This window comes from Sinohyriopsis cumingii, chromosome 5 (genome assembly GCF_028554795.1).
Source record: "Sinohyriopsis cumingii isolate HCF-2022 chromosome 5, ASM2855479v2, whole genome shotgun sequence".
NCBI classification, from domain to species: Eukaryota; Metazoa; Mollusca; class Bivalvia; order Unionida; family Unionidae; genus Sinohyriopsis; species Sinohyriopsis cumingii.
The window spans coordinates 57,357,803-57,370,222 of NC_142965.1; the positions used below are offsets into that span (position 1 = coordinate 57,357,803).

General features: G+C 36.1%; 1 protein-coding gene across 1 annotated transcript in view; it reads right to left on the reverse strand.

The window, feature by feature from the left end:
* Window position 1: 1 nt before the first annotated feature.
* Window positions 2-12,420, reverse strand: part of LOC149799228 (uncharacterized) — a gene marked incomplete at its 3' end in the record, with an annotated part of 135,746 nt that continues 123,327 nt past the window's right edge. Inside the window, exons 23-28 of the mRNA XM_089958169.1 lie at window positions 11,447-11,553; window positions 11,119-11,200; window positions 10,255-10,422; window positions 4,411-4,497; window positions 1,345-1,439; window positions 2-23 (exon numbers count right to left, since the gene is read on the reverse strand). Coding sequence (XP_089814295.1) covers window positions 2-23; window positions 1,345-1,439; window positions 4,411-4,497; window positions 10,255-10,422; window positions 11,119-11,200; window positions 11,447-11,553 — 561 coding nt within the window. The remainder of the gene's footprint in view (window positions 24-1,344; window positions 1,440-4,410; window positions 4,498-10,254; window positions 10,423-11,118; window positions 11,201-11,446; window positions 11,554-12,420) is intronic.

Here is a 12,420-nt window from a genome sequence, read left to right on the forward strand (position 1 = left end):
CATCTTGAGGGGAATTCTTGACACTGCAATCAGATATTAATCGCTACAATGCACTTTAAGTATATATATATATATATATATATATATATATATATATATATATATATATATATATATATATATATATATATACAGAGAGAGAGAGAGACATACAGACAGACAGACAGAGACAGAGAGAGAATTATAAATATACTCCAGACAGAACGGAAAGTGCTATCCCTGGATTCTATAGAAGAATGCTTGATAATAATAGGCAGAATTAATATTTTAATATAAATAATACTATCATACAGGTTAGATAATTTTAAATTCGTACTCTACGGAGATTCTAATCCAGATCCGCGGGTAAACGGCAGCCATCGCCTTGCCTGCACACACGAGCCCATATTCCCTCACGACTAAGCACAGGTCACCAGAAAATGATGTTACTCAATCGGTGTTAATATGCACTCGTGTGTAGCAGACACAGTCGCATAACGACCTAGTAATTAATTTGCATGTATCTACATAATCATTCCGGATTCCTATGAAAGAAATCAAGGTATATATAATTAATTATAGAGAAATATAAATATACACCAGACAGAATGGAAAGTGTTATCCCTGGATTACTATAGAAGAATGCTTGATAATAGTAGGCAGAATTTATATTTTAATACAAAGGACTCTTATTCGCCATATGATTATTCAAATGAACACATAATATAACAATATAGTTATATAATGCATACTATTTTCTGACCATTGGTTGGTCATTGTTTTAGATTTTAGACAATAGCAATAAAGCATTAAATAGTGTGGGAAAAAGAGAAAGAAAACATCAGTATTTCTTGACCTTGCTTCGAAATGCATTATTGAAAGCTTTAGAAAGTTCCGAGAATTTGTTCTTTACATATTGTATTGATAACGATTAAGCCATTTTTTCGGCGGCATTAAATCGTAAGAATCATAAAATTTGTCAATGTCTCAATTATATTTATTGAAATAGCCTACACAATATGGCAGGTGATACCTACCTAAAGACAGATAAATAAAATGTAGTATTTCTTCTGGAATACGATAGTATTGTAACAAATATTTACTTGCTGAAATAGAATATTCTCCATTTCTTCATCCTTCTTTCGATACAAATTTTAAAGAACTAAAAACACCGGGAAATTGCTTTGCAGCTGGTTGCAAGAGCACCAGATGAGACCAGTTCTAGGAAGAAAACAACTATCAAAAGTACCAGATGAGTCCGATTCTAGTAAGAAAACAACTATCAAAGCTAGAGTTAAAACTGTAAGAAAAATCAAACCACTTTCTCTGCATCAGACATTTTCCCAATTAGAAGGTCCTACTTACACTAAGGGCAAGTTTGGGAGATTTTTGAAGTATTTTGGAAGCTCGGGCATGATGCGCTGAAAAATGATGTCCCGAAATCTTTGGAGAGTAGCTTCCTAAAAGAAAGCAAGATATATATATATATATATATATATATATATATATATATATATATATATATATATATATATATATATATAATAACCTGACTACAAACAGTGCATAACTAGTATTAATTAGCCTGAACGCTTTCGACTCTTAACGAGTCTTTTTCAAAGCAAATACAAAACATAGACAAGGCAAACAAATGAAAAGAAACATCGTTGTGTTTGCATATATATATATATATATATATATATATATATTCTTGTCTAAAGCATGAGATAAATACCTGTGATACATACAAATACGTACTGCAATACGTTTGTGTTTAAATTCAGAATAATCATACAATAAATAGACGTAATTGCTTACAATACGGGAGATTAAAAGGTCATTAATAGAAGAATTAAAGAACCACAAACGAACAATCAAACTATGATAAGTTGTATCTATCTATATACACACGCGTGCGCACACACACACACACAGACACATTACATATATATTGAAATAAACCTAGGGTATGTCCTGTTTGTATTTACCTGTCCGTATATAGCTAATGTTAGATTATAGTGATCATTTGTTGAGTATGAGGAGTCGGTGATGGGGAAAAACGTATGAACCCGACCAATTAACCAAGTTATTGAGCACGCGTCCTAATGTACAGAATTCACGAGATTTTTGGATTGTATGGATTAGTTTTGTAAAATGGACATTCCTAATATATTAACGTAAACAATTACCTTTATAGTTTAGTTATATGTGATTAGTAATTTAAGACAGACATAATTCGTTGTATCATATATTTGAGCAGTGTCTTGTATTGCATGGCGTGAAGAACAAATAGTAAGCTTGAAAAGATTTATCAATAAGTAATGCAAATTATACGAATGTGAAACAAGAACAAAACCTTGCAAGTGTGATATTAGCGTTTTGCTATGTATGGTAATTAAATGATTAGAGTAACTTACTATCGTAACCGTATGTTTTAGGACATTCCAGTTGGCAACCGATCTTTCCTTGTCCTTGGAAATAGGGGAAACATAGGCTGTCAAGCTACACTGATACATTAGTTTGATTCGCTTGATACGGATACCTCTTTGCGTGTAACAATAAAGATTTTATATTGGCAGCTGTGATTTTTGTGATAGTGTTGTGACATTTTTCGAGTTATTGTTTTTCAAAAACCAAAAACTGTCAGACCTTTTGACATGGCACCTGGTCGGAAAACGCATCCTCCAGGAAGTTAAAACCTTCCTTTAAAATTCTCACGCGCTTTGGAATATTTAATGCAAAAAAGAAGACTTGTTTCTTTTTTGTAATTTACATTTAAATTTGAGCAGATATTGTTCTTTAAGAATCATTGCTGTTCCCAGTAGGATATAATTTGGGAGTGCAATAAAACATGCTTTTAATAACAGACTGCAGTTCTTCTTTTTTAAATTGTGGTTAGTGAGATACTTTCTTTTATCTGCATCATACATGAGGTCAGTTGAATTGCATTTTCAGCAAGAAAAATACGTTACTGAAATAGCATGTCTCAGGGGTGAGTTTTACCATGATTAAATTTATATTATGACTTCCTTCCCAGTCTGGGGTCATTACTAGGTAATGTAGTGTATTTGATTGATACAAGACAAACCTCCTGAGAGATTCACACACACACACACACACACATTTCCCCTCACTTTGCCACTAAGCATAAAGATGGGCAATTGCCATTTCCCCGTGGAAGTTGTATGGCTGAGTTGACAAATTGATTAAAAATAGGCAAAGCCACACAAATACCACCAAACGTTACGTTGTTCAAGGGTGATGTACATTCTGTAATAACTGCATTTGATTCTAACATTTGTATGTGAGGGGAGATGCCTCTTTTGTTTGTTTGTTTTTGTTTCGTTTTTTGGGGGTGGTGGGTGATAAATTGTCTGGGATTAATCAGTGCAGTATTAACTTCAAGACACATTGGTTAGAAGCCTTGTGCTTGCTTGACCAAGACTGATGCAAATTATAATTGGTTTGTGTGCTTTAAGAGAAGCGGCTCTATATAACGCCATGGATGTTTAATGGCAGAATGGAATATTTGCAGTGAGTGCTTATGGCATAAGAATCTGCCTGGAAGTTGCTATAAGTTTGATATTTAACATTCTGCTTTTGGAGTTAGCCATATGAGTAAAAAGTGATATTTTAAGTCGTGAATGCTTACATGACAGTGAACAGTTTTCTGTCACTGAAGCATTTAAATATTAGTCATGACATAGACGTGATGATGCAGTGTCAGTTGTCATGGTCTGATGGCGGAGAGTTATCTTATGCCGCTTAGTATGGGCGCTGAGGTTCTGAACGACTTTTGGGTTTTAGAACAGATGTATTGTCCTGTAAGAAGCGAACTCTCTGCACCTGATATGTCGTCACGGTAAGCAGGGTAAGAGTTAACCTGCGAACCTTTCAGAGACTAGCTTATTGAGAAGCTTTTAGCACAAGATACTTTGGTAACTGATGAGTACCAACAAAGTCTCGGTAATAGCCTATTGTAGTTTTTATCATGCATAAATTAAAGAATCGGCTATTAAAGAACTGTTTTATTGCGGAACCTATCAAAAACTGTTCAAAGTACACGACAATTAGTTAGATGCATTGAAGCATAAAAACAATGTCAAACAAAAGCAAAGCATTGCGAGTGTGAAGTTGTAGTTTCCCAATGTGTTACACTTGGGTGATTAGAGAAAAAGTTATGTGGTATTTGCAAGTTTAAGAAATAGGAAGAAAAAAAAAACTGAATATTAAGTCACGCAGACGGAGGTGCTTGATTCGTTAGGTAGATACCCTTTTGTTGTATGTATGCATATATATATATATATATATATATATATATATATATATATATATATATATATATATATATATATATATATTGATTGGTGAAGTTATTTTTGTGTAAATAAGCTAATAATTTTGCATTAATGCTTTCTGTCTGTTACCTACCGGGTTTCTGATCAGGAAACTAGAGTTGCTCTTCAATAAGTTGAAGAATTCCCGCACACTTCCATGGAATCCTAGTTTTCTCATAACCTTGAATAATACAGTAAAGCATGCACAGTCTGTTTGTGACTTTTTCTACTAAAATATGTTTTTCAAGAATACTTATCCATCCAATACCTTAAGACATCTACAGCTACCTCACAAATCCAGCCCTCCCAGATAACACTTTTAGCCAAAACATTCTAAACGTTATCTGCCCATTAGGTGACGGTTGGGCAGATTGATGTCCCCTCGGTATAGGGATTGGCGCCAAATCCCGTAAACATCTCAGTGACTATCGGAGCGTAAGGCACGCTCTCTATGGATGTAACTGTGGTGAGAATGGGAGTGTGTATGTGTATCATGATTGATTACGTATTCTCGAAGAAACATATGTTACAAGAAAAAAAGGTTTCTTTTTTAAATATGTTACCCAATTATAATACCGTAGGAGAATACGTTAGAGGTGGAGTGAGAAGCATCCCCTTATCCTGGGGAGACCATACTAAAAGGTATGTGAGACAACGTCTAGAGATTATGGGACTGTCGGGGAGAGGCATCGAAATGGAAAATAATTCGCTCCCGCATATCCAGCTGAAGTCGTGAAACCGCGTCGAACGATCTGGAAGTGTAACCTTTGTGCCACTGGTAAAGGTTCTTCAACATCGACATGAACCTTTCAGGAGCAGAGATCTCTGATAAGAACTGGCAAAGTGTATTCAGATTTCCATCCTACGGATAAAAATAGAGAACAGTTTTGTTCCTATGCAATAATTATGCAGACAGTCGTCACTTCGTGAGCCAATATGCTAAGCAAAAGCAAAATCACTGGTATGGGTTTAATCCGATAGGCAGGACAGATATCCCCCTTATTCAAGATGAAAATGCCTATGTTGATATATCATCCTTCCTCTCGTCGACAATATAATAAGGCGTTATCTCCTTCGATGCATAGATTCGATATTCCTGAAATACCATTAAGAGTTCGCACTAGGACATGTCAATGACCTTGAGATGAAGTATCCAGAATAGATTAAAATTATTACTAATATATAATTCCTCATGAAAGAAGCCCGTACTTGGTAAAAAAAAAGTATGGATCTCCATAGACGACGTTGATCCATCGTGACGAAACTGCAAGTAGAGGAGTCCACCAATAAGAAATGTATCGCTGATTGTGCCTGCTGACTACCAAAAGTAGTGATTAAGCAGGACTTATAAGATATTGAACTAAGTAAGCTATTGAGAGAAGTTCAAATGGTGTCTTTCTCTGCCAGGTTAATACTCATGATAACTTCCACTTGACAAGGGGACAATGTCATTGGCCAGGTGGAATCCAAAACAATGCAAAATCAGACAGATCTTTGGTTTGTCTGATACCCTCTCTTCCATGATGGCACAGTATGCCAGTGCTTGTGGAACGGTAGGTTTAGTTGTTATTGGTGCTAACTTTTTCTAATCGAAGAAACATAGGACATTAATTATTGAGAAATAGATGCCGACATTGGCACATTGTGATCTTGTGCGCTCCGCTGAGATCATATTCCACTGCCTCCTTACGCTTCTAAGGTGGATGGCCATTTCAATCTACCACTTATTGTGAGAACAGTTGGTTCTTAAGGGTGTAATTAAAAAGATTCAGATGTGCAGGTCATGAAACATTGGGGTGAAACACCCGCCATTGTTGTTTCGTAAGTCTGATGAGGGAATATCTCAGTTCTGGCAATTGTATTGAGATTGATGAGGTAGCTCCGATATTTCACATCTAAGAGTAGTAATGAGGATGAGGAGACACTCGGATATGCTTGTTCCTGCAGAGGTGTTGAAGAAATGTATAAATTCTACCATTCCAATCCATAGAAAGAGCATTGACTATTCGGGCCTTTTGTGTCCGGGATTGGTTAGACATAGGCTGAGGTTTTGGCATTTCACCTTGTCACCGATAGGTCCATCATAGGTCAATCTCAGCCAGTGACTACTGAGTGAAGAAAGAGGGATGAAGAGACCAATCCGTTTAAAATATTTCCTATTTGCAGAACCATGAACATGCTAATATACGACACAGCTTATTGCATGTCGAATTTAAGGGTGTATTGTTAATGACGACACCACTTTAGAAAATCCCAAAAGAAGAATACAAAAGTCTGAGTACTTGTTCCGCTTTCTTGTTTGAGATGAGTCACCACGTTGAAGTCAACAGACAGAAGGAGATATCCGTTCTTCAGCCGCCAATGACTAACATATAACAATTATTTTGATGGGACTACGCTTCTATGGAAGTCCGAAATAGTAAGAAACTTTCTCCCCCAGCCTTCTATGTTCGCATCCATATCACTCGTGATTGTTGGAGATTTTGCTTGCAGAGGTACCGCCGACGTAAATAAAAAGTGGTTTCCCCGCCTTCCAGATACAACCTCGTATTGTTGTAGATTGTGGGAGCTGAACCAATGGTCACAGGTTCGGTCTCCCCTAGGACTATGTAATCATTGTGATAGGGAATCCAATAAAGCGACCAAGGGCTAAGACGTGCGCTACCTTATTGAGCAAAACTCATTCATCTAGAGAATTCTAGAGCTGATGGATTTTTCTAAATAGGCTTGAAGCTTACTATTGCGTGATTTCAAATCTTGTTCGTAGGGTATCTATTCCTTATACATGAACATTAATTCTAGGCATTGTCGACCAAATCCTGGAAGGGTAAGAGGTGGGAGGTGTCCTTGTTGACAAGGAGATTGTTATGTCTCCAGAATAGACAGTGTTAAGACCCGTTGTTGCACTTCATCGCAAACCCAATTGCAAAACAATTGACTGATTGTTCTTAGGTAGATGACAAACTGATGCGTGCTGCGTTGTAAAGGAAGAACTTAGTATGGGCGTTGAAAGTGAAACGGAGTCCGCATGAAACTTGTTGGGTCCCCATGACAGCATGCATAGTAAATCTTCCCAAGCAGCCATGAAAAAGAATGGAGCCTTCTTCCTACCGGGGTGTGTAATAAAGATAGGATAGGGGGCTACAGCTGAGGCTGAGAGGAATGGTGACATGTTGTTAATTCCGTCAATCTGATGATAAAGGAGAGAATAGATGATGAAGGTTGCGAGCATATCTTAGACGGTAAAAGGTCTATTAGATGAGCATACGGAGCATTGCATCTTTTCCCACCTGTTGTTAGTTGATAGCTATTATTATGGCTCTAGTATGTTGTGACTCGGTCATAAAATGTACCGTAATGTGAATAACGCCTTCTTTATTTCCGTGGACTAAAGTCTTGCGCGAAATGAATTGATAGCGTGACTTATCTGTTGCGGTTGTGAACGCTATGATTCCACATATACGGCACAGTCCGGTCGAAACGACAATAGGTATGTGATGAAATGTAGACCGATTCATTATGTTGGGACGGAATAATGGATGTTTGACCCATGTAACCGGTCCGTGTATCTCTTGTGGCAGAGGACACTTTTGGCTATCGGTTAGCTCTTTCCCTCGCAATTAAGCAATACATATATAATCGAACACAAAAGTGGCGAGGTCAATAGGAATCGGCAATAAGTATGAGTCCTGTGATAGTGACCAATAAAGATTCCAATTGTAGAAGCAATTGTAAATGGAATCTTTCGTACATTATTTCACCTGATGTCAGAACTGTCGACCAGGAAGGTGATGTAGAGGATTGAGATCAGAAATCCAGTGATATTAGTAGAGAAAGTTCAGTTCCAGCATGCAAGGCGGAGTTCACTCATCCAAGTAGGATCTAAAACCAACGAGGAACCTTGAATGCCAGTATCATCGTTTGTAGATTCAGGTAGCGAAGCCGACATCTCCTGGTCGACCTTTGAAGAAGTTAGAGACGAATGTCGATAATGGTAGCCCACTGCACTTGCAGCACTGACAAAATGAGATCCCGTTACTTCTAACGTGTGATAAGTAGAGTATCTTTTGTGGCAGAGTCCCTTAGGCAAGTAAAGAGACATCTCTTGAAATCGTAGGCCCCAAGATGGACATCGTTAGCATGAAGTGTTTTGAGGTACTTCGCGGGTTAGATGATCCTTGTAAAACTGTTTTCCTGGGTATTATGGCACTAAATTGGGTGTCATATGCGAGTCGTGGAAATGAACAAGATCGTTTTCTTGTGGATGATACCGTATGATCGAGTTGGGAGTAGTATATTGAGATCAGATTTTTATAGCAATGTCCGTTTTGGGAAAGGACATGGCCATTTAACTGGTATGACGTTGTTCAGTAGTTGCGGTTGGGACGTGGTAACGGGATATTCATCCACGTATCCGATCCATAACTCAGATATGCGAACAAACTGATTCTTGTTGTTGCTCTCTTTCTCACTGCCCTGACAAGATACTGCTCGTCGCCTTGCGTGCAAGCAGATACTTTCGTCATCCAAGCTTTTATTTGCATCTGTCCATAACATGCACGTCTGACATGTATTCAAGGTATGACAACAAGAGAACTACATATGTAAGTGTTTGTCAGACTGGTCTAGCCAGTGGTACGGGTAGAATCACTGGAGTTTCGTTTATAGTACGTACATGTACGACGGACTATAAGGTAAATAATCAATTCTTTAGAAAGCTTACCTGTAGGAAAAGACAATTGTTGATTGCATGTACATATAAAAATCATTCAAGCATCGCAAATAGTATCATGCATTAATTTGGCGCTACTGAGTAAAACATGTATAGAAACTATCCGTATATATCCGACCGCATGCGGAAGCTATACTGTAAGATAAATACGTTTTCTATATTGGATCAGTGCCAGTATAACATATATAATCTCAAGGACAGTCTGGACAGTTGAATTCAGTTAAACTTGACTACTATTGCATCGGTATAGAAAACACTTACCGGTATGGATCCCGTGGTAACGGAAATTATACACATGTTAAGAGTTTTTTATAACCAGTACAGACATGCTTTCATATCTCTTTAAAACTATAACTATTGTGAAGTCGGATATGAAAACCGTACAAGTATGTAACAATATTAAGTGACGGCCAAGTGATTGTTTCTAAAGGCTGAACGTTATCGTCATAGGAAGAAAGAAAATATGGAAACAGAGAAGGGGTGTACTTCACTTTTGAAATAAAGACTCATCAAACTTGTAAGGGTAGGACTTCCAAAAAAACTTTGAAGAGGACTTTTGCGAGGCGAGGTTGCTGTTGACATGAGTAGACCGCCTGACGGAAGCAATAACTGAGATGTTCACGGGATTTGAAGCCAATCCCTATAACAAACGGGATATCATTCTGCCCGATCGCCATGCAGGTGGCAGATAACTTGTAGCTTTTTTATTTATAAGTGTTATCTGGAAGGGCTGGATTTGAATGGTAGTAGTAGTTCTCCTAAAGTAATATGATTGGATGACGTACGTCAAGAAGACAAATGTAACGGTACCATGAGATGAATTGCTGATTATCAAAACCGTGCACAAGAATCAATTGTATTGATAGGTCAATATTGGCAACTGTTCATATAATATTCGTGTAATACTTAGCTCGTATAATTTATAGTAATGAATTTAAGAAGAATCATGCGTTACTACTTCAAGATTATGCATGTCCAAAACATATCGACTAACATAAACGTATCATAAACGTTTCAATTAATTCACATCTCCTAAATTAACAGCCTCATTTTTACGGTGGTGTCGAAAGATAGTTGAGAAAGCTTATAATAGGGTCTTCTTTCATTTTTTATCGATATTTGTCTAGTAAATATCGTCGATTTAAAATATATTGGAGACAAAATAATGTTTACATGAATAAATATGCACATAATATTGCTACCTACCTTTAACATTTCATCGTATATGCGTTTAACTTCATCCAAACCTTTCTGGTGGACTTCTTCTGGTGTATTAGTAAGCGAAGTATGCCACCTTAGTGTATCTATGTAATTTTGCTTCCCGTTCTCCCATCCAAGTATTCCCCAGGTCTTCCGTGTATGGAGCATATATTCCTAAAATGGTAATGGAAACTTTTAAAAATCGGACTTAACTGGTTGTCACTGAGCTTACTTAAGGTCGCATTAGTACTAGTGCTTTCGATTAAATAAAGTATCACAAGTACGTCAGTTTGGATCAAATGACCGGTAGTTCTTCTCAGTAACAATAAGTCAAAGTAAGATATATTGAATTCATCTGTATTTTGAAAGGTCAAACGGCCAAAATAATGATATTTTTACCCATCTGAATTTTGTTTCTATGACCAGAACTTTATACACATAACTCTCGTTTTTATAAGCCAATATATAAAGGCTCAAGTAAGCTATAATCGGTCTGTTATTGGTCTGTTAAAGTCCACAGCTGACTGTTGTGAAGTTAAAATACTTGGATATTGAATAATAAAGGAAATGAATAATTATATTTAAACAAAAGGCTATTGGTAATAATGGATGCTATCTGAATAGAAATTATGATTTTAAGAAATGCGCTATCCGGTACAGAGACTCTATCAAATCCTAAGCTGCTAATTAAGCGTACAGATTATAAAACAGCGTATAGAGATCTCTTCAAAAGGATGGTTAAAATTCGGAGGTCAGGATGTCGATTCCAGCTTAATTGACACAAATACGTTTTAGTGTGATGTTGACTATGATTAATATGGATAACGCTGCGTTAAAAATCAGACACATTTACGTCACATCCATACTCACCTTCTCAATGAACGACTTGACGTCTTTCAATTTCTGAATCAAGTTCTTAATTGCATGCCTCATACGCTCTGTCATATTATTCCTGTAATAAATTTCGACGTTCATTAAAACTGAAATTCATTCTGTGTAATCATTTATGTAAAAAGAATGACAAAAGAAAGACTCACTAAAACATTGTATTCATTTAATATTTTTTTCTGTGATAGTAGTAAAATAGTTAAAATTATATATAAATCATGAGTCGTAATATGAAAAGATGAACCTATGTGACATTTAAGGTAATATGTTTGATGTTTAAAGTAAATTAAATATAATAAGCAATTCATACAAAGTGCTGCCCAGTATAATTGCTGCTTTGTCCTCCAAAAACGGTTTGATTACGGGAAATGAGGATTCCTTGGACGTGAGTTCATCTATTTGTTGTGGAATGCGATTCTGAAATTTATAAATAGTGTAACTTACTTTAAATTTAAATATCAAATCTAATTAGACACAATTAAAGAATAAATGTACACCATTCTAATTTACGACCATTACAACAAACGGTGTCGTACTTTTAAATAGCATCATTAGTGACAATTTTTGTTTATTTGTTGTTGTTTTTAAGAGAGGGGCTACTCTTCGAATTACGATCCATAGTCCATATTGAAATGCTCTATGCACAAGAAAATAATTTTTTTCCAAACAGTTATAATAATATTCCAGATTTTAGATCCTAAGAGACTTCTTCCCCACCTTTTATCTCTGAACCATGGATCGGGATACATTACTGGGTCAAAGACATATTCAGAACAAGGTGAAATCGGGATCTGACGTTAATGCCTCGAGTATATCTTTATAAAAGAAGACATACCATAATGTAAACAAGTCAATTCTAAAGTCATATATATATATATATATATATATATATATATATATATATATATATATATATATATATATATATATATATATATATATATATATATATTGTGTGTGTGTGTGTGCTTAACTTTATTCCATGATTTGTTGAGGTCGTTCGTAAACAACTTATTACATAGTAATTTGTGTCCTTGATTATAGATCAAACACCTTGATCATTTATAAACAACATGTTCGCTTGATTTTGAGTTCAAGACTAATTTTTCTTTCGGAAATTGTATGGTTTACCTGATTTTTCTGTCAGGCTGTTTGCTAAACTTTAAGTAAATAGACTTGACCATTCTTACGAGTTTGATGGACATTTCCATTGGAAATGACCTAAGTACAGGGCATTTTGTTGTGTTATATGTCAGGTAATATTCTGTCCTTAAAAGAAGATCA